The sequence below is a fragment of the Sinohyriopsis cumingii genome, chromosome 5 (assembly GCF_028554795.1).
Source record: "Sinohyriopsis cumingii isolate HCF-2022 chromosome 5, ASM2855479v2, whole genome shotgun sequence".
Lineage (NCBI taxonomy): Eukaryota > Metazoa > Mollusca > Bivalvia > Unionida > Unionidae > Sinohyriopsis > Sinohyriopsis cumingii.
The window spans coordinates 5,455,010-5,482,575 of NC_142965.1; the positions used below are offsets into that span (position 1 = coordinate 5,455,010).

The 27,566-nt window shown below is 35.9% G+C and overlaps 1 protein-coding gene across 3 annotated transcripts in view; it reads right to left on the reverse strand.

Annotated features, from left to right (window-relative positions):
• LOC149798564 (uncharacterized) overlaps positions 1-26,270 on the reverse strand; it is a 70,715-nt gene extending 44,445 nt beyond the window's left edge. The window contains exon 1 of one of the 3 annotated variants that reach the window (XM_089957378.1): positions 26,130-26,270. Coding sequence is in view for 1 of the 3 variants with exons in the window: in XM_089957377.1 (XP_089813503.1) it covers positions 24,217-24,465 (249 nt within the window). In the remaining 2 variants the exon portion in view is untranslated. Of the gene's footprint in view, positions 1-5,670; positions 5,729-24,216; positions 25,360-26,129 lie in introns of those variants that run through there. The other 2 variants (XM_089957377.1, XM_089957379.1) reach the window with 2 other exon arrangements.
• Positions 26,271-27,566: the final 1,296 nt, after the last annotated feature.

A 27,566-nucleotide genomic window follows, 5' to 3' on the forward strand; every position in this document is an offset into this window, starting at 1 on the left:
ACCCAGCTCTAACAATATTTTCAAAACATTTTGAGCATACAATATCAGCCCAAGCTCAAAACCTGAAATTCAATTATGACACTTGGAATACATCAATGTCATTAAAAGCTAGTAAAGGGGGGGGGGGGATTTTTTATTATTCAGATTTTATTCTGATTAAGGTTCAGACAATTACAATTATTCGACTTTAAGCTTGCGATTGAATTTCATGCTCCAAACCATCGAGAAAACAAAAACTGAATATGATCGGGCACTTGTCATAACAAGAGATCGCCCATCCACTGTCGGTGATCTTTTCAATGTTTTGTGGTTTCATATAAATAAAAACAACTCTACACATCAGCCGTTGAGAAAACATAATACAAGTTGTTGCAAGATACATAAAAGATATAAATTAAAATTTCTAAAAAAATTATTATTATTAATTATTGAAACATATGAGTACACATACGGTATGGCCCTTTCCTACTGTATGCAAATACAACAACGAAGTGTCCCCTATTTACTGGGCTGTATGCATGTACATCAACGAAGAGTCACCTATTTACTGGGCTGTAGTATGCAGTGATATTTCTTTAACTTACAGTATTGTGGTACACCAATGATACGTCCCCAACTCACTGTACTCTAGAATACCAATGATACGTCCCAACTGATTTTACTAGAACACACCAATTATATGTCCCAACTCATTTCACTAGAGTACACCAATTATATGTTCCAACTCATTTCACTAGAGTACACTAATGATATGGCCCAACTCATTTTACTAGAGTACACCAATGATATGCATTACTCATTTCACTAGAGTACGCCAATGATATGTCCCAACTCATTTCACTAGAGTACACCAATAATACGTCCAAACTCGTTGTACTAGAGTACACCAATGATACGTCCCAACTCATTTCACTAGAGTACACCAATGATACGTCCAAACTCATTGTACTAGAGTACACCTACGTTATGACCCAACTCCTTTTTCTAGAGTACACCAATGATACGTCCCAACTCATTTCACTAGAGTACATCAATGACATGTCCCAACTCATTTCACTAGAGTACACCAATGATACGTCCAAACTCACTGTACTAGAGTACACCAATAACATGTCCCAACTCATTTCACTAGAGTACACCAATGATACGTCCAAACTCATTTCACTAGAGTACACCAATGATACGCCAAAACCCATTTTACTAGAGCACACAAATATGTCCCAACTCATTTGACTAGAGAACACCAATGATATTACCCAACTCATTTGACTAGAGAACACCAGTTATATGTCCAACTCATTTTACTAGAGTACAACAATGATGTGTCCCAACTCATTTTACTAGAGTTCACCAATGATAAGCAAAAACCCATTTTGCTAGAGTACACCAATGATCTGTCCCAACTCATTTTACTAGAGTACACCAACGATATCTCCTAATTAATTTCACTAGAGTACACCAATGGCATGTCCCAACTCATTTCACTACAGTACACCAATGATATGCCAAAACTCATTTTATTTGAGGACACCAATGATATGCATTACTCATTTCACTAGAGTACACTAATTACATGTCCCAACTCATTTTACTAGATTACACCAATGACATGTCCCAACTCATTTCACTAGAGTACACCAATGATACGCCAAAACCCATTTTAGTAAAGTACACCAATATGTCCCAACTCATTTGACTAGAGAACACCAGTGATATGTCCAACTCATTTTACTAGAGTACAACAATGATATGACCCAACTCATTTTACTAGAGTTCACCAATGATATGCTAAAACCCATTTTGCTAGAGTACACCAATGATGTGTCTAACTCATTTTACTAGAGTACACCATTGTTATGACCCAACCCATTTTAACACAGTACACCAATGCTATGTCCCAACTCATTTTGCTAGAGTACACCAATGATACGTCCCAACTCATTTTGCTAGAGTACACCAATGATATGTCCCAACTCATTTTGCTAGAGTACACCAGTGATATGTCCCAACTCATTTACTAGATTACACCAGTGATATGTCCCAACTCATTTACTAGATTACACCAGTGATATGTCCCAACTCATTTACTTGATTACACCAGTGATATGTCCCAACTCATTTACTAGATTACACCAATGATATGTCCCAACTCATTTACTAGATTACACCAGTGATATGTCCCAACTCATTTACTAGATTACACCAGTGATATGTCCCAACTCATTTACTAGATTACACCAGTGATATGTCCCAACTCATTTACTAGATTACACCAGTGATATGTCCCAACTCATTTACTAGATTACACCAGTGATATGTCCCAACTCATTTTACATCAATGTCTTGGGTGATTGATAACTGCAGCGTGGATATAGTTATACTAACGGTATAACATCGACGTTGTCGGTGTTGTATAATTACAGAAGTACACGAAAGGAATATCATCAACGATGTTTGATAATTGCAGTGTGGATAGAGACATAAGATGTATTGCTGTTTGATATTTATAGCTTGGATAGGGTCATACAAAAGGTATAACTTCAATGTTTTCTGTTTGATAATTACATCATGGATAGAGTCTTGAAAAGGTATAACATCAATGTATTAATGTTTGATAATTACATCATGGATAGAGTCTCGAAAAGGTATAACATCAATGTATTAATGTTTGATAATTACATCATGGATAGAGTCTTGAAAAGGTATAACATCAATGTATTAATGTTTGATAATTACATCATGGATAGAGTCTCGAAAAGGTATAACTTCAATGTATTAATGTTTGATAATTACATCATGGATAGAGTCTTGAAAAGGTATAACATCAATGTATTAATGTTTGATAATTACATCATGGATAGAGTCTCGAAAAGGTATAACATCAATGTATTAATGTTTGATAATTACATCATGGATAGAGTCTTGAAAAGGTATAACATCAATGTATTAATGTTTGATAATTACATCATGGATAGAGTCTTGAAAAGGTATAACATCAATGTATTAATGTTTGATAATTACATCATGGATAGAGTCTCGAAAAGGTATAACATCAATGTATTAATGTTTGATAATTACATCATGGATAGAGTCTTGAAAAGGTATAACATCAATGTATTAATGTTTGATAATTACATCATGGATAGAGTCTCGAAAAGGTATAACTTCAATGTATTAATGTTTGATAATTACATCATGGATAGAGTCTCGAAAAGGTATAACATCAATGTATTAATGTTTGATAATTACATCATGGATAGAGTCTTGAAAAGGTATAACATCAATGTATTAATGTTTGATAATTACATCATGGATAGAGTCTCGAAAAGGTATAACTTCAATGTATTAATGTTTGATAATTACATCATGGATAGGGCCATACAAAAGGTATAACATCAATGTATTAATGTTTGATAATTACATCATGGATAGGGGCATACAAAAGGTATAACATCAATGTATTAATGTTTGATAATTACATCATGGATAGAGTCTTGAAAAGGTATAACATCAATGTATTAATGTTTGATAATTACATCATGGATAGAGTTTTGAAAAGGTATAACATCAATGTATTAATGTTTGATAATTACAGCGTGGACAGGGGCATAGTTAATTAAATTATTGTACTGTGATAGTCATTAAAGAAAGAATCTTAACAACCTTTCATACCGGGCAGAAAAACGAAGAGATGGGTTATATAAAATAATAAACGTCATAAATACTTGAAAATATATGGAGAATGTCATTAATAGTTTCCATGCAGCTTGAAAAGATATGGAGAAACATAACAGTTTTCATGCAGCTTGACAAGATATGGAGAAACATAACAGTTTTCATGCTACTTGACAAGATATGGAGAAACGTGTTTTCATGCAACTTGACAAGACATGGAGAAACATAGCAGTTTTCACGCAACTTGACAAGATATGGAGAAACATTAGTTTCCATGCAGCTTGACAAGATATGGAGAAACATAACAGTTTTCATGCTACTTGACAAGATATGGAGAAACATAACAGTTTTCATGCTACTTGACAAGATATGGAGAAACATAACAGTTTCCATGCAGCTTGACAAGATATGGAGAAACATAACAGTTTCCATGCAGCTTGACAAGATATGGAGAAACATAACAGTTTTCATGCAGCTTGACAAGATATGGAGAAACATAACAGTTTTCATGCACCTGTGCAAGATATGGTGCATTAAAATGTAATTAATAATTTCCATGCAACTTCAAATAAGTTCTACTTCCAGAATGGAACAGAGAAAAAAAAATCCTTTAAAGTTTATTATTTTTATTTTAGAATACTATTTGTGATGAACGCCTTCGTCCACGTGCGAATTCCAAGAATATCGTTACATACAATATAAACCGCTCATTCCTAATTTGCATAAAGTTATTTTTCTACCAAAACGTTTGAAATGTCATGCGTTATTCCGTTAAAACTATATACCACATTTACCAGAACTACTTTCTGATCATAATAATGCTAATGCTGTCACAACTAATTTGGAGGAATTTAGTCCATGTAAGGCTTTTGACGTGTTTTTCTCTTCAATGATGAGTGCCGATCATAAACTACATCGCAGCCTGGCGGAGTTTTTTTCTCCGCCAACTTTGGATAAACCTTGTATGTTCTGACGTGTATTGAAAATGGTTCTTACAGAATTAGAGGGCGTCGATTGAATTTTGTTTTTCTAAAGTACATGTATTTGAAGGCAAATATATAGCTACTCTAAAAATGAATACTATGAATAAATTATTTTCTTGCAGTTTGTTAAGCTTCTTTCTCTGGAATTTAGTGCCTGATTATATCCATGTAAGACGATTCACGTGTGCAGACGACTATCTTAAGAACACACCTACCCACAACACAAAGTAGAAGAAATCAACGTACTTGGCGTCAATAGGTCTGTACTATAACATTATTCCTTGACGCCATGTAGAACGAGCACAGGCGTGTTTATCTCACCAAACTTCAATATCCTTTATGATTTTTATTGTTCCGCAAATATCTAAAACATAATTAGAAAAACAAGTTCCTTTAAAACTGTGAAATCCATACAGTGTGGGTTATCTGTATTGAAACCTTTCCAAATGGACCGCTTGGTCATACTTAAGTGCTGTCAAGGAAGTCTGCTTCTCTGTTCTAGCATTATGTTTGACCAACAAACTGGTTTATGATCATTTGTTCCTGAACCACTCTAATTGCATGGAACAGGCCCGGAACCAGACTAAATTCAGCCGCTCTAGAGTACAATGACTTTTATTTCAGTCATTCAGTTTCCATTCTCAACGAGATGTTACGATATTAGATAAGCAGTGATTGTTGATGAAAATATAATTCTTTCAATTATGAGTACCTCCTTATATACAGAACAAAAATATTTTCCAGCAATATAAATGGAAAACAGAAAAAGGGGAAAAAATAGAATAAAACACTGAGTAACTAAAGCAAATAATATGATTTATAAGATAAGCTAAGATAATAGAAATTATTAGTGAAATAAAATAAATGATAAATTTACTTCGTTGATAGAATGTGACTCAACATCCTGTTGAATAAAATCATTTTGTTTTGCATCTATAATTAACACTGAAAATGAGTAACAATGGATCTAAGATGCATTTTACGACCGTGTTAGAAATGAATATCTACCTACCGCAAGTCCACATCACTTAGACAACAAGCTTATTTCGTTCGAGCCAGACAATACCTCGCCGAGGATTGTGTGAAATCAAAGACTGGTTACGTATCGTATTGCATAAAATGTATCAGACGGTAAAGACAAGTGATTGAGTGTTAACACAAGGACTGGCATGAATCAGACTTCCTAACACCACCCACATGAAAAGTGAAAAAGTGTGCAAGTCAAGCGGAAAAACCGGATCAATCAATAAATTGTTCCTTTTGATTGTTTCAGTAATGTGTGCATAAATGCGAAAAACGTATAAAGCAATATGATTTTGTTAGATACTCGTCGGTATTAACAATTTTACTTCTTAAATACCGATGTTACTCAATCAGAAGAAAATACTCTACTTACATCTACCGATACCGATATTTTACTTAATTGGAAGACGTTAAACCAGATTACGTACATCTACCAATATGGATATTACCTAATTAGAATACGTTGAACCAGTTCACGTATATCTACCGATACTAGTATTATTTAACTTGAAGACGTTAAACCAGTTTACGTACATCTACCGATACTGGTATTATTTAACTAGAAGACGTTAAACTAGTTTACGTACTTCTACCGATACTGGTATTATTATTTAACTAGAAGACGTTAAACCAGTTTACGTACATCTACCGATACTGGTATTATTTAACTAGAAGACGTTAAACTAGTTTACGTACTTCTACCGATACTGGTATTATTATTTAACTAGAAGACGTTAAACCAGTTTACGTACATCTACCGATACTGGTATTATTTAACTAGAAGACGTTAAACTAGTTTACGTACTTCTACCGATACTGGTATTATTATTTAACTAGAAGACGTTAAACCAGTTTACGTACATCTACCGATACTGGTATTATTATTTAACTAGAAGACGTTAAACCAGTTTACGTACATCTACCGATACTGGTATTATTTAACTAGAAGACGTTAAACTAGTTTACGTACTTCTACCGATACTGGTATTATTATTTAACTAGAAGACGTTAAACCAGTTTACGTACATCTACCGATACTGGTATTATTTAACTAGAAGACGTTAAACTAGTTTACGTACTTCTACCGATACTGGTATTATTTAACTAGAAGACGTTAAACCAGTTTACGTACATCTACCGATACTGGTATTATTATTTAACTAGAAGACGTTAAACCAGTTTACGTACTTCTACCGATATGGATATTACCTAATTAAAATACGTTCAACTACTTTACGTCCATATATCGATACCAATATTATATAATCAGAAGACGTTACACAATGTTACGTACATCGACCGATACTGGTATTATCTAACTAGAAGACGTTACACAACGTTACGTACATCGACCGATACTGGTATTATCTAACTAGAAAACGTTACACAACGTTACGTACATCGACCGATACTGATATTATCTAACTAGAAGACGTTACACAACGTTACGTACATCGACCGATACCAGTATTATCTAATCAGAAGATGTTAAAATAGTTTACGTAAATCTATTGAGGTTAGGCACAATTTTTTTTACAGCGATATTTATTCTTACATTCAGTTTTCTGATGTTAGTTACACAATTTACAAATTTATTTAGAATTGTTATAGTTCTTTCTTTTTTTTTAAAAAAAAGACATTTTAATCCCATTCTGAGAATGTGTCACGTTCTTGTAAACCGTGCCCAAGTGTCTATCGTGAACTTCGTCATAACACTTAGTGACAAAACCACAAAGATCAACATTGTTGCCAACGTTTATTCGTTATATTATGTATATGTTTCTAAATGATTCAGTCGTTGTTTATGACATATCTACGAAATTATAAGCTTATGTTTAACAACATTCATGTGACACGATTTTGCTAGTTGTGCATTTGTATTTAAATTCATTTAACAATCAAAAATGTCAATTGCACTGAATGATTGCCTTGCTAAGAATTAGTGCGTATGTACCATTGTATTCTCATGTACATTTTGTACAAAGATTCCTTCTACCAGTCTTTCAAATGTATGTATGTATGTATGTATGTATGTATGTATGTATGCATGCATGTGTGTGTATGTATGCATGTGTCTGTCTGTCTGTCTGTATGTATGTATGATCTATTCTAGAATGTCAATTTGTTCGTACCATTGTTTTTATAAAGAGATTCGCGTTATAAGGGGTACTGAGTTCGCCTATCATAAAGAACATCGACAGCTAAATATATAGTTCACTTGACGATTGATACATATAGCATAAAGAAAATTTGATAAGTTAAACATAAGTTAAATGTAAAATAATTTATATTTGACAACAATATGTAAAACTTAAATCTATTTCATTTGATAATCGTGAGTGAGCGTGAGATGCGTCAATGGAAGCAGAAAGCAGCATCCCATGTCGCTGGAGCTAAGTAAAAACTTGTTGCTGATGGTAGATTTCGTCATTAAGGAACACATCTATTGCTGATACCATCCGAGAGTGTAAGGAATATACTGTTGGCAATTCATTCCTGAAAGAATGATTAAAAACAGAATACCTGCCGGAATAACTTGCGTCATAACAAAGTTAAATTAGTGCATAAAATGGCATTCGTGTCAAAATTTAGTCTGACGGGTGGCGGTAGGCGAAGGTGGCTGTATGACGCGGGATTACATAAGTCTGAAAATCTGTTGTGGTGAATTTGTTCTGGGTTTAGCGAGGGTTTGGAATAATGGGTGCAGACTGTATTGTGTGCATGCGCTTCCGTCGTGCTAAAACAGTATGTGTGGACAAAGCAGAAAGAAAAAGCTGTATCTAAAAACAAAAAAAAACAATCTTACCCCTGCTTAAGGCATTGTTATTCAGATAAGTTTTGGTTCATATTTTGACAGCATCTGCAAAATTTCTTTGAACTGTTTTAAACTGATTAGGGTTCATGGCTGATAAAGATATATTGCTTCTACAAATGTGCAATTAAGCACTTGCTCACAACTTTAATAAGTATTTCGTACTTAAAAAATATACTGTTCTTGATATTATGTAATGATTCATCATTATATGACATTCAAAGATTCATCGGTGACAAAGTAATTATTAATACTGCAGATCCCAGGCTGAAGAACGTTTTCAGTTTATTGATGAGAATCAAGACGTAATCATTGCAATCAATCACATATGCATATGTTCTTTCAGACAGGTTTATGGTCGCTACGCTTACTTTATTTCTGCAAGTTCATGGCTGTTTGTAATGATGGTGGGGGCTTTAGTCACTGCAATCACATAATATGGATGGCCGCGGATAGTTTCGTAAATTGGTCCCTGTCACATTTCTTAACTAAAGATATGGAGTGAATTTTTCAGCTCTTATTGTTTAATAATTACAGATATGTATATGTTTGTTAATTAGGTATTTCGAGCTAAAGTTATTCTTGAAAATTTTATGAGGCTTGTACACCTCCCGTAATTCTCAATCTGAAGAGGTTTCATAAACAGCGAAATACCAAGAGTCGGCTATATAAAAAAAGCTAGCCACTCATAGCAGAAGACGTGCGGGTTCAAGGCAAGTAGAAACTCTCTTTTTTTTAAATCCCTGGATGGCAACTATTTTTGAATTGCATCAGGCTGTTTAGTACACAACGTTTCTTAGAATTGACAGAAGACACCTTGCGTGCAAAAGCAATCAATTTTTTGTTCATCTATTAAAAGTCTAAATTTTATTATTTAACGAAAATGTACAACAGTTTGATTATAAAGTTCATTCTAATTTATTATCTTGAACTTGTATTAAATATTGATCTTTATCTACAGCGTCGAATAGCTTACGCATATCTACATCGTCTAATAGTTGACGCATATCTACAGCGTCTAAGAGTTGACGCATATCAACAGCGCCTAATAGCTGACACATATATACAGCGTCTAATAGATAACGCACATCTACAGCGTCTAATAGCTGATGCATACCTACAGCGTCTAATAGCTGACGAATATCTACAGCGTCTAATCGCTGACATCTTGCACTTTTTTTAATGTGAGTAGACATTGTTTAGGCGAGTTGAAACTAATAACAGTATTTATCACGCAAAGACAAGAGCACGATATGAGTACTACAAGCGTATTTTAGAACAAAATCGACCGTTCTCCGGTAAATCTCTTACTTCATATGGGCAGAGTAATGGGTATCGGAACTCAGTGGTCACGGGTTTGTTGTATCCTTCCTGGTCGGCTGTTGTGTGTCTCTGTACAAGACACTTTATTCTGATTTCTTCCATACTTATGTGTCCTTAAACGCCACACAAACAAACAAACAAACAAAAACGTGTCATGGAAACTACTTTGAAAAGGACCGCTCCGGTGGCCTAGTGGTTAGAGCGTCCGCCTCGGATGCGGGAGGTCGTGGATTCGAGCCCCAGCCGAGTCAAACCAAAGACTTACAAAAATGGTAATAACAGCTGCCTCGCTTGGCTCTCAGCATTAAGAGGTTAGTGTTAGGACTGGTCGTCCTGGTGTCAGGATAATGTGACTGGGTGGGACATCATGCTACATGTCTGCGGCATGATGCCCCAGTGCCAGACATTACTATAAACTGCCACACTGCAGACATCGTAGCGATATGACTGAAAAACTGTTAAAGCTACGTTAAAAATCCAAATCATACATACACACTTTGAAAGGCAATGTGCACGCATTTAACGACATCAGCCCAGTTTTAATTAGGCAGTTTGCACGCATTTAACGACATCAAGCCAGTTTTAATTAGGCAGTTTGCACGCATTTAACGACATCAAGCCAGTTTTATTTAGGCAGTTTGCACGCATTTAACGACATCAAGCCAGTTTTAATTTTGTGACTCACGCATCAGAATAGCACATTCTTGAATCGACATTTTTTGGGGTGGTGGGGGGTGCATGTATCTTTGTTTGTGTGTTTATGGGAACTTCCACGTTTAACGTATTTCTTTCATTAGTAATAATAAGCGATATGTCAAATATTCAGTGATGATGTTTGATAAATAATGTATGTCCTTGCTAATAAATCATTTAAAAATAGCACTCGTACACAATTTGTTGGTCTGTCAGAGGACTGTAAAAGGAAAACCAGTTTTCACTTATAGCTTATACTCCTTCAAATTATGTCGTGTCGATATTGTGCCGAAGGAAGAACCGCGGTGTAAGTTTGCACACAACAAGCTAAGCATTAAACAGGAACATTTTTATTGGTCAACAAATTCAAAAGCTTCTCCAAGATAAGAAGTGCTTGTATCATCAAACAGGAACATTTTTATTGGTCAATGAATTTAAAAGCTTCTCCAAGATAGTGAGTGCTTGTATCATCAAACAGGAACATTTTTATTGGTCAAGGAATTTAAAAGCTTCTCCAAGATAAAGAGTAACTGTATCATCAAACAGGAACATTTTTATTGGTCAACGAATTTAAAAGCTTCTGCTTCTGCAAGATAAGGAGTGATTGTATCATCAAGAACACTGTCACCAGGTTTATATGACCTTTTTAGAATAATGTAAAGAAGTCTTTATTCCCCATTATATGTTACGTTTGCATATTTTTATTACATTTATCTCTGCTATTTATTATTTATACTTATTTTTTATTTTTAAGAAATTGGTTTATCTTTTTAGTACTTATTGTACTGGACATGAATTTGTTTATTGTGATAAATTGTTACCTACAGCTTTATCTGAGAGCAAAAAGAAAAAATGTTTAAAGCAATTTGTTTCAATTTTCCAATTCTTCATAGTACCAGACGGTCGATACTGTGCCCAAAGTACGTCTATTAATTACCCTCATTCATCAAGTTACGTGACTTGTAAGACTGTTACCATGTAACGCTGATACCAGATAAAGGTGTCCCTCAATCAAATATCAAAATCAGACGAAGGTGTTACTCGATCAAAACCGGATAAACGTGTCACTCGATCAAGCATGTCATTCTATAAAAATAAATCCTTTCCATTTGTTATAAGTACAATCACATATACGTATACATATGCACATAATCAGAAATGAAGACCGGAATGATCGATTTTCCTAATCTTGGAGAGATAGTATTTAATTTAGTGACATAAAACAAAATTAGGAGATGAATATAGATTAGGAAAGATGTTCGGGTAACAGTATCAATACATCCTTGCCTCCTGAAATTAAGACCTTGTAAAGAAGAGCAATGTTGCCCGTTTCGTGGTTTCCAATGCTGTAGAGGTGCAGCCAAAGAACCGTCTGTACTCGCTTATAAGACGATACCAACAGCAAACTTTGCAGACCCAGATCAGCGGTCGCACATCTGGGTCTATGGAGTTTGTTAGGAGTAATCAGAAGAACAAATAGCATTAGCCCTGATCTGCAGGTGCATTATACTAAGGCAGATCAGTATCTTTGTTTTGTGCAGTTTGACTCGACTTATACGCGACTACATACGGTATATTTTAACTAATTTAAAGTACGCGTAAGAGTAAAAGAGCCTCTAATATATATATATATATATATATATATATATATATATATATATATATATATATATATATATATATATATATAAGAACCAGTTGATGGATTTAAATATCTTGCGGACAAATCAGTTCATACGGGTCGTTTGATGGTGTAAATAGGTCAAGTTTTGAATGTCTACGTGAGGGCATTTATACATTGTTACTGACCTACAGAGCGGCGGCAGTGTATAGTCAGGTTCAGAAGCAGGCCTGAACTTTATTCAAGCCCGCCATCTTGTCTACTTAATAGTTTAGTAGTTTAGTTTTTAGTTATCATATCGTCTGAATAATTGTACATTTAAATAGAGACCTGAACCAGCAGACGACCATGGATTGTTTCAACTTTAAGGTAACATTATCGAAGTTTTTAACACAGAGAAACCTGATGGCATTACAACATGTATGTCGTAAAAGAGAAACGAGAATATGTTCACCAAGCATTTGGTGCAAAAGAGAAGAAAATAATTCTTCGGTACAATTATCAGAGTTATCGCAAGCCTATAGACCTTTGTTGCCTTCCACGAACTCTTAGAAAACGCTTAATCTAAAAGCACAAAGTGGAGTTTTTATTTAAATTTATATTTTTCTGAACTGATAGAAATATTTTCACTAATGGAGTCTTTGGCAGACATAATGACAATTGTATCTGTATTTACACTGAAGACGAAGATTACATGGAGAAATTCACATTGTTCGTATGCTAATGGCTGTTATTCGGTTCGAAAACATAATCATGGAAAATCTCTCTGTGGTTTTGTTTAAGTAGCCGTTTTGTCCTGCATGCAAATGATAATCAGGCTTTGTCTTGGATGGTCGAAGAAAGTCTAATAACTTCCATCAATATACCGTAATTGGAATATAACTTGAACAAGAAAAGGATATCTGAATAAGGTGAGAAAACTCAAACTTTTAAAATAAATAACTTCAAGTTTTATGCCTCTGATGACGTATACATGTACATACTTCAGTAATCGTCCTGTGCTTCATTTTCTCGAATTTGTCATCGCGAGAGACAAGAAATATCAGTGAAATTTTAGCTCCCTACCAATCCATGACAATTAGTCCCGAAGTGTAAAATTACTCGGTAGACACAAAAAGCAATCCTGTTGTATTTACCTGTATCAAAGAGCAGTAACAATACAACGCAGAAGAAAGATAAAAATAAATAAATATCCGTGACCTTGACATTAAAGACTAAACCTTGTTCTTTTCACGCGATGCCGTCAGACTGAAAAGTATATGTGTACCATGGTTCATCATGGTACATCAACACGGCTAAAATTATATCAAGCAGACACAAAAAGCTCTAATAATAGTAATATGTGCCATTGACCGGAGGTATCATCCCCAAGGCGTCCTGCATACATATTTTCGAGTGACAATATGTAAACATATCATGTTTCGTCCATTTATTTTCATCAGCTCTTAAGTTAGAAATCAGAAACATAAACTGTCGATCTGTGACCTTGACCTTGAAAATAAAACCCCAGTGTGCCACGCGACACACCCCGTAGTGATCGTATATAGTTATGCCGAGTTTCAACCCTTCGACACAAATGACTCTAACATTATAGTGTAGAAGAAAGTGGAAGAAACATTGAATAATGTTGTAAAAAAACAAACACTCCTTTCAATGGTGTTATGTATATCTATCAAATTGCATCTTTCAGTTTATATATAAGTGGTTCCCAAAGTGGGCGGTGGGATTACCGGGGGGGGGGGGGGCGATAATGCTGAATAATGCTTTTTAGGGGGGTAAGGTATGTGGGTGCTGAGGATAACCAAGGGAGCTGTGACCCGAGAGAGTTTGGGAACCATTGATATATATATATATATGAATAAAACATCTTGTACAGTTGATGTAATTTAGACTAAGCTTTGAATTAAACGCGGCTCTTATAAGCGGCTCGTCACAATATTTTAAACAAAATTCTTTGGTCTAAATCTTCCAACCAAATTAAAATACCTCGGACAATGGCAAAGATAAAGTAATACAGAAGTACATCTTGACAGGAAGGAAAAGCCTAATTAGCTTAATGTATTACACAATAAAATTTCAACAGGCTCATCCCATTCTGACAGGTGTGTCACGATTCTGAGGAACCGTATAATGCGAGGTAATCTCCTCTTCCATTTGAATTCTTTACGAGCACGTGCTTACTGGTTTAGTGATATATATTCTCGACAAAGTTAACGATGCTGTCTGTCAGGAAAGAAACAACTATCAAACACAAAATAAACACCTAACCCAAAAGTGGAAAGAAAACAAACTGTTTAGATGATTGAATAACATGGTAATTCTACAAAACGAAGAGTCCAATAATGATGAGTAAAAAAGAAGAAGAAAAACAGTATCAAAATTTAATGTTGGGGTCAGAATAGCAAGATGTGATCATAAATAATCAAGGTAGGTTTATCAGCATAGTTACGTGTTATCCTTACGAATAATCAAATTGATTTGACCAAATTCCAAGCAAAATACACAGAATAAAAACAATGCGTAGCGAAAAACAAACTCAGCTAAGACCAGATCTTACAAAAGAACAAAAACGTATATTTGGGTAAAATTATGCGTGCTGAAGTTTGTATCTGAACTGTATCATTAAAATGTTATTGCAGAATAATGAGAAAAATAATAATAATAATAATAATGCAATGTGAAGTTTCTAGTTATATAAAATGGATAAAGACTCTGGCAAAGATTTACGCACGGTTCATGAACTGATTAAATTGTTAAGTAGCGTTAAGGTTAAACATTGATTAATTCAGAATTCCCAATCCCAGGTCACAGATGCAGATTCCAGTATTGTTTGTTTTTGTTGCTTTTTTGGGGTAGGTGGGTGGGTACGCGACTGTCTTTGAAAAATCGACATATGCGATCCAAGTACTGGCTTTAAACAGAGCGATCTTAAATTGAAAATCGACACATTCGTTCCAAGTACTGACTTTGAAAAGGGTCGTCTTAACGTTGATTGTGAAATTCTTTGACAGTGAGTTCTTATTACATACCCAGTTTTACTCTTCTTGTTGTTTTGCATCTGAATCAGCAAATACGGCGTGAATGAGAATCGCATTTGATCTACTGAGTATAGTGCATGTGACTTCAGAATAATTAAATGAAGTTCAACAAGGTCAAGCTAATGGCTATGCAGTTCAACAAGGTCATGCTGACGACTATGCAGTTCAATAAGGTCAAGCTAACAACTATGCAGTTCAGCAAGGTCAAGCTGACGACTATGTAGTTCAACAAGGTCAGGCTGACGAATATGCAGTTCAACAAGGTCAAGCTAACAACTATGCAGTTCAGCAAGGTCAAGCTGACGACTATGCAGTTCAACAAGGTCAAGCTAACGACTATGAAGTTCAACAAGGTCAATCTCAGACAGATCCACGTCCATCTTCTTGAGATCTGACTACCACTAGCGTCCCCATCAATTGTCCAAGGCCACGACAATAGTGTAAAGTCATACAAAATATAAATGACATGCTCGCAACACTACATAATATAAAGGGACAATTATAACATTTATCCCTCTTAAATTTTAAAAACGCGTTTTTGGTGAATAATCTTTTTTACGTAGTTATGGTTGGCTTCAAGACTCACTGTATTAATTCAGCTCCCATAGTCAATCCATGAATAAACGATTATATTAACGATTCAAAAACTTTTAATTTCTGAATGCCCGTGATCTACATTTATTTTTTTCAGTAAAAACCCATGCTTAATACATAATTCTGTATGGAGAAAGCAATGTCCTGTGGCGTACTTTTAATCCAAATATATCTGAAACACGAGTTTTCCATTCAGCACTTAAAGAATCAGGTGATAGTTTCAGTAATGTGTGTTCCAAAGTCAAGTCTATAAAAGGACTCAACTTCCACTAATAAAACGTTGTCTCTATTATTTTCAGTTACAAATAGGACAAGCGCCCTAAAAATTCTTTTTGCCATTCATGGCTAGTCGAAACGAACATATGCTCCGGTTTATCTTCACCCATTTTTAGACTGGTCCCCATTTTTCCATATCGTTTGTACCGTGAGTCCTTGGAACGTTTTGCTTGTGTGGTTAATTTGTACTGCACGCTTGTAGCAAACACTGTTTTGACTGCATGTAATTGCTAACACAAAATGCGTACTTCATTAACTATTTTTTTTATCTCGAACCTTGAAATTATGCACAAGTAGTATTATATATGTTATAATTCAATGGATTAAAATTACCTTGCCTCTCACAAAGAAAGGAAGTTTGTATTATTCGCGCAGAATACACCCGTTATTGTAATTTGCTCGTTTTAAACAGCTTAAAACATAACTGTAAAAGACTAAGGTGTATCAATACGATTTTCAAAGAGGATATTGTTTGTTAGAAATATTTGTATTTTCATCCACTTTACTTTTTATGAGCGATAGTTAAAAAGAAAAAAAATGGCATTAAAAAAAATGCGAATGGTAATATAATAGTACCCTGATGAATAGATTGCCATTATTTAAATATAAATTGACAAATTTTACCTGTGATTTGACTGATGTATAGATTGCCATTTTTTAAATATAAGTTGATAAGTTTTGCCTGTGATTTGACTGATGAATAGATTCCCATTATTTTATAGAAATTGACAAATTTACCTGTGATTTGACTATGAATAGGTTCCCATTATTTTATATAAAATGACAAATTTTACCTGTGATTTGACTGATGAATCGATAGCCATCTTTTAAATATAAATTGATAAGTTTTGCCTGTGATTTGACTGATGGGTTTGGAAAGGCGTGCCTAATTTTACTCATTCAAGCAGGAAACGATTTAGACTCAAAGAAATGCTTTGATACATGAATTTAAATGATAACTACATCTCTCTTTTCAATTAAAAAAATTAACATCAATTCATTATGCATCCTAATTACCATGTCGGCTTGTAAATCTCTAAGATAGCGACACAAAGATTTATGTACATGCAGGGACGTAATAACCATTAAGCGGACTAAGCACGTGCTTAGGGCACCAGGGCCAAAGGGGGCACCACAAAGTTGAGAAAAGGGTGAAAAGAAAAAAAACGAATGAAGATTTATAAAAAAAAAATTGATAAAACTAGTGCAAATTGATCATAATGTTCTGTTTCTTGATCATGGTGCACCCTAGGGTTATCTTCCCAGGTGTACGTGGAAAGGAGGGGGGCACCAAGATTTGTCAGTGCTTAGAGCACCAGTGAGCCTTAATCCGCCCCTGTGTACATGCGCTTCATTACATAAATACTTTAAAAGATTATTAATCTATCATAAGATCTCATTTTTCAGTGCGTTTGCATATTATTCACATCCTGTATTCTTGTGTTGCTATGATGCACTTAGTGCTCGTCATTGGCCAGTTACATAAGGTGAAAGGTTATTGTCAGTCTGTCACGTAAGTGTGAGGCTTTTTTCAACAAATGGGTTCCACAACACGAGTCGGGGGACGATAACAACAACAGAATATTATATGACTGCCATCGGAGGAGTAGGGAGATAAGAAGAAAGTTTTTCATCCTTTCTTAATTGACTTATCTGAGCGAACGTCGATAACAATGAGATAATGGTCTCGGTATGCATAAATCAACGATGTTGACCTATATCAACATACCGAAATGTCCATCTAGTTAAAATTTCGAATAGGTTCTTTTTTTTAAATATAAACAAAATGTATACGTCACATTTCTTACATACAGATAGTAAAGCCCATCATCATCACACCATCCCGCTATCACCAGGGGAGGATCGAAGAATATTTTAAGCTGGCGGTGGGTAAACAACTTGGCATATGGTCTGTAGGATGTAACCCCGGTGGGTGCCCATAGTACGAATCTTCCAGAAGCAATATCGTTGCAAATATTTCCAGGATACAATTTTAGCCATCTAACTCTAAATAAAACTAGGAAATATACCAGTTGTTTCGCGCTCACTTTTAGAAAGGGGCGGTTGAAGGGGCTCACACTAGCTTGATTTTGCCACCAAACCCCACCCCGTCCTAAATCCGCACCTGACTACCATCGCTTGGTTATAATAAATAAGCCCTGTGTCTGCTTTTACCTGAATATGAAGAGGCCCAAGAACGATCCTCGGGACTTTGATAATATTCGTTCATATGTTGTCTGTTTAGAAGTAATAAATCATTACAACATGTATTTAGATTTGCTGTTTTCTTTGAAGCACTGGATCACTAGTGGCCGAGTGGTCTAAAGCGCTTACCGTTACGTATCATTGCCATCTCACCTCTGTCTGCATGGGTTCGAGTATCCGATTCGGCCAGTGTGGGTATCACTATGTGAGAAAGCTTGCCAGTAGCTTCTCGTGGGTCGGTGGTTCTTTCCGGGGTTTTCTCGCGTTCTTCCTTCACCATCTATAGAGGCCGCCATGTATAGCCTATCATGTGCTGAAAAATGGCGTTAAACCATACAACAACAACTACTTTGAAGCAATATGATAAGTTAAAACATTAGTGGAATCTAATTTTTTTTAAATAAACATGATTACTTATCTTAAAGTTTATTATGACTAGTGCGCGTGTCGAAAAGCGCGTGTTAAAAATAGCCTTATCCAAATAGACTAATATTGAAAAATGTAATGACTTATCAGCCCTTGAGAAACCAAATGAAGTCTATTTTTTGGTTTCAAGTTCTCATAATTCTCTAAATCGTGGCATGATATTGATTAAGTTTGTAAATATTCACTCAACTGTTATGATACTCAGAAACATTTAAATGCGCTGAGAAGATACTCAGACAATGTTATATGCGCTGAGAAGATACTCAGACAATGTTAAATGCGCTGAGAAGATACTCAGACAATGTTATATGCGCTGAGAAGATACTCAGACAATGTTATATGCGCCGAGAAGATACTCAAGCAATGTTACATGCGCTGAGAAGATACTCAGACAATGTTATATGGGCTTAGACGATACTCAGACAATGTTATATGCGCTTAGAAGATACTCAGACAAAGTTAAGTTATATGCACTGAGAAAATACTCATACAAAGTTATATGCGCTGAGAAGATACTCAGACAATGTTACATGCGCTGAGAAGATACTCAGACAATGTTATATGCGCTGAAAAGATACTCAGACAATGTTATATGCGTTTAGAAGATACTCAGACTATGTTATATGCGCTGAAAAGATACCTACACAAAGTTATGTGCACTGAGAAGATATTCAGACAATGTTACATGCACTGAGAAGATACTCAGACAATGTTATATGCGCTGAGAAGATACTCAGACAATGTTATATGCGCTGAGAAGATACTCAGACAATGTTATATGCGCTGAGAAGATACTCAATGTTATGTGCGCTGAGAAGATACTCAGGCAATGTTATATGCGCTTAAAAGATACTCAAAGTTATATGCACTGAGAAGATACTCAGACAATGTTATATGCGCTGAGAAGATATTCAATGTTATATGCGGTGAGAAGATACTAAGAGAATTTTAGACGCGTATAAGGTGTATAACTCTATACAAGCTATCAACAATCGCCATTGCAGAAAGTTACAAACAGTCGGTGTACTAAAATAGGCAACGTATCGGATGCGTGTCCTCCAAATCATTGTAAATATCGGCTTCTAATCGGCACGCAGTAGCGTGTGACAAAACACATCCTTACCACACTCTCTCTCTCTCTCTCTCTCATTTAATGTGATCTTACTAAAGGATCAAAGGGCATGACATAATGATAAAGCTTGGAGTTAGATCAATGGTTATTGGTGGATTTGATAAACTGAGATGACCTGATTGGTGGATTTGATAAACTGAGATGACCCGATTGCATAATCGACCTTGAAATATTACTTTCTTCTATTTCTGTAAAGGACTATATATCTGAAACTTAATCCATCTTCTTAGATGCTGTCAAAATTATTGCCTTCTTACATCGGTATGTCCATTTTAAAAGAAGCCATTCATCTCACATGCCAAATGACGAATATAGATACATAAAGGTCGCAAACTCCTTTACATTGTCATGAGGTCTGACACTGATTTATTATACTTATTCGGTGCAGGTTGATCAAGGAGGTCAGATGCAGATGGCAATTTAATTTATTGTATCGATGTCTTTCAGCATAATCGGGAAAATGAGGTAGTGTCCGGATTTTGAAGGTTCCTATTAATCAGTGTCAATAAACAAATGTACATGCTAACTTGAAATAAAAAAATGTTGTTAGCGTCTTTGTATTGCTTGTAGAACTGGCTCTGAGTTTATATTCCGATAAACTATCAATCGTTGTATTGAGAGAAAAAAGGATATGGATTTTCATATACTCCTTTGCATTTGAGATATTCGCGGAAGGAACGTGAATCAACAAATTCATAGCAGCCGACACTGCTTGCCAGATTTCGATATTAGCTGAATCTATGGGTTTGTTCAAATTTTCCATTCCTGATTTGCTATTATTTAAATAAAGCATGAAATTTGCTGAATTCGATTCAAAGTAAAAAACGCAAAACAATATAAAGTTAAATGATGTTTTTTCTTTTCACCAATCTGAACCAACCTACAAACTAGTCATCACGTATCCTGTTTGTAAACCGTTTGGCTTCATCTAGCAACATTTTGTTAAATGCTGATTAATGTATGTTTAACCACAGTTGTAAATATCACACTTATTTGACTCTAGGCGGGGAAAATGATAAAAACGTATATACACATAAATAATGACGAAAAACGAGTGCGATGACACAATCAGCCTGCAATGCACCTTGATCGGTAACCACAACGGCACAGACGTGAAGTAAGCAAATCGTCGAAATTTAGATGATTCTATTTTGATATCGGTTTGCAAACTTGAATTTCTTAACTGGTGACCACTGTTAAACCCTTTAACGTAGCTGCCCTCGGAATTGAACAATAAATTCCTAGAGATCTGTGGCCGAACTGCAAACTGCCGCATAACATACATACATACATACATACATACATACATACATACATACATACATACATACAGACAGACAGTAATCAAATGACACCAGTATTTTCTCATTTCGAAATCTTTCAACCTTTGCTAAGGAGGATAAGCTTTTCCTACACGTTTTATTCTAGGAAAGACATTTAATGGAAGACATAATATCGTCATAATGTTGAATCTGGATAATAAGCGCATACGATCAATAAGCGTATACTTATAGATACGCGTATATGGAAAATACACGATAAATACGCGTTATACGGTAATTAAGTGTATACGTGAAACTGCTCCAGTGGCCTAGAGGTAGAGCGTCCGCCTCGGATGCGGGAGGTCACGGGTTCGAACCCCGGCCGAGTCATACCAAAGACTATTTTAAAAAATGGTACTAACATCTGCATCGCTAGGCGCTCAGCATTAAGAGCGGTAGTGTTATGACTGGTCAGCCTGGTGTAAGGATAACGTAGATGGGTGGGACATGATGCTACATGTCTGCGGCATGATGCCCCAGTATCAGACATCACTAAAAACTGTCACACTGCAGACATCGTAGCGTTATGACTGAAATTTTGTTAAAGCTACGTTAAAAATCTAAATCACACACACACATTACCGATTAATTAACTATTTTCTAATTCAGCCCTTTTCTGTCTGCTATTGTACCTTTCTTTCATCAGTCATCTTTATGTGATATTCTGCTGAATTTCGTTTTGCTATACTTCCTTTCTATAACCAGCTGTCTGTCTATGATATCCAGCTGATTTTCATTGATAAAATTAACAATTGAAACTTAACTAATACTTGTATCAAGATGCATTTCACTATCTCTCTCTCTCTCTCTCTCTCTCTCTCTCTCTCTCTCTCTCTCTCTATATATATATATATATATATATATATATATATATATATGCCTGTTACCCATATTAACGGTATTCATTTTTAAATCGGGGACTATGTTGTTTTTGCCGACCATCATTCACTTTGTAAAATACTGTCATAAATAAACCAACATGAAAGGATGTTTCAAATCCTGGAATTAAGTGACTGACAAACGGTGTTAAACTAAATTGAGTAGCTGTTCTTTTTTGTCCTAATATGTTATTTGGTACTAATATGTGGCTTAAAACTGATGGTTGGAAGGATCTGAGTAGCTATTATTTTGGTACTAATATGTGACTTAAAATTAATGATTAATTGGAAGGATCGAATCACACGTTCAATAGATTCCTAAAGTGCCACAAACTGCAAATGTTGCAGTCATTAAATCATCAATTATGAGGATTCAAAACAATTATTTCCATATTTGACTGTAATTCTCTATCTGTCAAGTCTGAGTTTACACTATTCAACAAACTAACACTTCGACCTCGAACCGGTATCGAATTTAAGTGGATGAGTCTCTTGTTTGCAGAAGAGTGCATATTGTTCGTATAATTCTTTCGTCCATGTTTTGATTCGTGCAACATGGGTTGGCACTCAGAACTTCTATATATCATCTGCTTATTCGATTCCATATCACTATCATTGAATTGTGCTACTCTGCATATTTCTGTTTTTGAATCTCCATTTGACATCCGCGTCCGACATATTCTGCATGCATATTATATATCAGTATCGTTATTATAATATTTTATGATTTTATAAAATTGGGAGAGAGAAATATCATTAATCTTGTTAGAGGATGATACATCATCAGCGTATTCTTTGTTAGATTCGGTTAGCTACATACAGGTATTTCGGGGCTGTGTATATTTCTTGAAGTAGAAGGAAATTTCCTTGTTGGACTGTCTCACAGTACGCACTATCTAATTAGAACAGTGTACCCCACAATATTAGAGCTGTCTTTCTCACTTTTAAACAAGAGAAAGTTAATTAGACAGTAGTGTGCCTGGCAATTTCGCTATGTAAAGAAAATAGTATACAAGACAAGAATCTACTATTTTATCATTTATATCATGCCCTCTTCCCTATTTGTGTCCATGTATAGATGATTATCTTTCTGTTATTGTTTGTTGGGGGGGGGGGGGCTAGGGGCAATTCGTGTTGTCAAATTGTGCTAAACACTAGTTTCAAAACAAAATGCATGATCTGAAAGTAAAAATAACACTACTTTCCTTCAAATAAGTTTAATTTTATCTGCAAATATATTTTACACAATCTGCTCAGTTATATCGGACACTATAGGATTTCGTGTGGGAAAAACAGATCTACTCAAAACACATTTGTGAAAATTATTCATGTTAGCTGTTAAAAAGTAGAGTCGACACTCAAGCAAAATAGCGTTTTCAATAATACTGTAGTTATATATTTAAGCGATGATACATGCTTTGATTAATTACGCCAGACGCTTTACTGCTAAATATACATAATCCTGCTATTTAAAGAACGAATATGTAAGGTCATTTAATTTGATGTTTATATGTACTGTATTACTTACGTTAACAGCCATAAAAAGTAAGTTGTCGAAATGACCGATTTTGTTTTCGCTAAACTGGCTATGCGAAGTGCTTGCAATCGTACTGTACCATGCGATACATTGCATTCCGATTGGTTAATTGTTAGCACAGGCCTTCAGGTTTGTATCCAGTTATAAGAGAACAAAAGGAGAACAGCCTTTAATTTGGATCGATATCGATTTCATCACACAGTCAAAACTGTTTCGTGCAATAGTTTATTCCCTTGCTCTTTTGGTACTTCTTCAATATACCAACGTGTTACACACACACACACACACACACACACACACACACACACACATATATATCTACACACACATTCCCTCCACAAGTGACTGAAATTGATTTGTCATGAGTTTCCATAAACCTGCTTTAATAGTCATCAAAAAAGAGCGAATAAGATAAAGAAAAGAATTGTACGATTAGTATTCAGAATTTAGAATGGGACATACCAGTTGTCATAGATAGTGTAAATGCCACACATACAACTTAATTCAGTTGATATTTCAATGTAAGTAAAAGAAACAACAACATTAAATCTCTTTCTTTTCCTATTTTTTTGTAACCTCAATGAGAAATACTTTGTATGAAGAAAACACGATTCTCACTGGTGACATAGTTGCCTCATTTCTGCTTCGGCAGGAATGTAATGTTTGTTTCATACTTACTGTGGTCTCAGATGTTTCGGAATAATCGACATAGGGCCAAGACTGATTTCTTCTAGTAACACCACCATGTAAGAGAAAATCTTCTCCCCTTGGGTCCACTGAACCTCGGTCTTGAGTAGAATCCCTTCTGGAGTCAAGAGACACTCGTATATGTTCTTCGTATGGCTTGTAATAACCATTCCGCGCTGAACCGGTACCATCAGGAACAGGGTTGTTTGTGCGACTACCTTCCTCTGAGTGTCTTTGCATTTGTATAGAATTGGATACACCCTTGTCAATTTGTTATCTTTATGTTCAAAATATGCTATCCATGAGGAAGGAATCACACAAGTATACACGAGACATGGATAGGTAACACTGGTGGTATCATATAGTGCGGAGGATCTTCGTCGTTCTCTGATAGAATTTCATATACTGAATTCAACAGACGGCGGTCTTGATTTATTTCATCCAATTTTAAGTCATTAAATCCATTAAGTCCATATAGTCCATAAGTCCATATAGTCCATTAAGTCCATGCAGAGACTAATCAGATGTAAACTATGATACACTGTATCATTCATATACACTATTTTAAAAACACGCTTTGTTATCTTCAATAACTCTTCTTCAGCTCAGTGCACACAGAATGCTTATGTTTATCGTTGAGAAATTGGCACAAGGAAGATATGACATCAGAAATAATAAATAGCAAAAATTGAATACATGCAATCTTTCACGCCCTCACAAGGAAATAAAACCGCAGGCACAGGGCAATAATTTGATCAAATTCAGGTGTGTCCAATTTACTAAAGGTCATCCCGCAGACCACCGATATTTCATTCCACTGACGTGCAAGAATAGGACCCATTAGTTGGATTCGGCTACTTACAATGGAATGGTTGTTAGAATGAAAGATGAATCCAAGTACTACAAATAAGCAGGTACAATTCAAAACGCGCTACAAGCCGATATGTATTGAAAAATCAACCCTGCCGATTTCCAAAAGCACGATTCATCTCCACTTGACGAAATTCATCCGTAGATTTCAAACATGTCAAGAGCTAGATGAACGCATGCTGCTAGCAATGCACTCCTTTGAGGCTCTAAAGAACGGAATCCCAAAAGAGAAAATATCAGAAGATTTAGTCTTTCCTATGTGCAATAGACTATATCGGGCTTGGCCAATCTGTCAGGAGCAACGTGCCGCGGGCGGAACGAGCCAATAAAAACGGCTGTCATACCTCCGTAACTACATGCCGTCTTTCAACATTGTCATGCACATGTCATTTCTTCGAAACAAAGCTAAACCTGGATATTTTAGGCTCAACTAGCGCCAAACAAAACGAAAGTCATATTTTACCGAGGTTGACGTTAAACAAAACAAAAACGGAACACCGCGATAGAACAGAACTTTAATGATTTATTTCACATTTTCTATGTCGATGAATGTTTCAACTGATCTCCAAACGTCCATGAAAATTATAAGTATTCAAGTAACTTTATTTTTTTTTACAATTTATTTCTGTTAGGTTTTACGAGTAAAATTGCTTTTCTTCGAACAACGAAACGACTGGTCGCGAGATGGATGTCGACGATGTGGTAATTACACACAGCAAAATAAACAACTACAGAACAAAAAAAAATTTGCTTCAACCAACTTAGAGAGATGTAAAATAGCCGTCATTTTAACTGGGAATTGTAAGAATTTTTAATGATTCAAACATAAGTCAACTAGGTTATTGTTTCCTAATGTTGCAGGTCCAGTTAAATTTTATGTTGAGCTTTGCTTGCATCTCAAAGCAAACATGCATACAAAATGTCCAGGAAAAAGTCTCAATTGTTTTCCCCTCCGTGTGAGTGCGTTCATGTGTGTGTGTGCGTGCGTGTGTGTGTGTGTGAGAGAGAGAGAGAGAGAGAGAGAGAGAGAGTACCTTTAAGTTCTATTTCCGCCTAGGATGATCTGTCTAGGAGCAAATCCAAATCTTGATGTGGAAATCTTGAGATGCATTATAATAAAGAAAGTAAAAACATAAAAGCAAAATACATTAAAATTCAATCAAACAACACATATATAGTACAGCCCTGAGTCATCAGAAAGTTAATTATAATTCATCTTACATCGGTTTACTTCTTCTACTATGTCCTTCTTGTGGTGAGGTGGTGGTTATATTTTTTTCTTGCACAGTCTGTTACACAGCCACAAGGTGTATGTGATGTTTCTAGCGTAGTAGTGTAGTTGTAGCCAGTGCTTGCACTTTCTTTTTCCGGATGCTGTCGATGGCTAGCCCCAAAAATCCAATGGCGAAAAGGGGAGCTGAGTGCTTAAGCCTCCCCCTGTCAGTATAGAGCCTCGACAACCCCAAGCCTCTCGCAGTGCTCCTCGTGGCAACAAATTGTACCAGGGCATCATTTAACCCCAGATTCAACTGAAGGGCATCTGGAAGCAGCAGTGGGCCCAAGAGGTGTGGCGTGCAGGCCTACCGGCGTGTGGACGCGCCCTGGCGTTACACCGACCACTGCCCCACCTATGGGTTAAAACGAAGGACCCACCCTTCCAATGAAAGTCTGATCCGGCTGACTGGGTGGGTGGGGGATGAGCTCATAATCGACCCAACAGCCACGACGGCGGACCAGCAAGGTAATGTGGAGTACCAAGGGCATTGATGAGGCACATCATAAGTCATGGCCATCAAATACGGACAACGGAGTCTCCAGCCGTAGGGATTCTTCGGGCCACTGGGACCTGGGTCCAACGGCCGAGAGAGTGGGATCGCCCCTGTGCAACGACACTTTAAAAGCTCTCCCGCATGGGTTTTGTTATGCTACCCATACTTGGTGCTGTGTACATCCAGTTTAGGACTCAGGAACCCCGTGCGTAGTCACCGTGGGCTGCATAACCATCGTCATCATCAAAGTTGAACAACCAAGACAGTCTCTACTTTTGTGGTGTAAGGGGGTCTTCAGGGATAATAATAATAACATTTAACTTGTCTTCATACTTTCCAAATAAAACTGATGCATTCTAGTGTCAATGCATCCGCACTCGAAGTGTCAGAGAAGAACTTATTGACCGTTTAAGTATTCTCCTAACGAACCCCATACAGTCATATACAAAGTATTCTCCTAACGAACCCCATACAGTCATATACAAAGACATTTTAACGTGATATTTTTTGACGTAAGTATAATCCACACATACATTAGTTACAGCTATTAGTTCGTCAGATTAGGGGTTGGTATGAGCAGGCCAGTAAATAGAAAGTGCCAATTCCTTGAACCTTAATCCATTCTCGTTCATTTATTGCTTCGATTAAAAACTAGTCTTGCTTTCATATCATTATTGCAGGTACGTTGCTATTATAATTTCC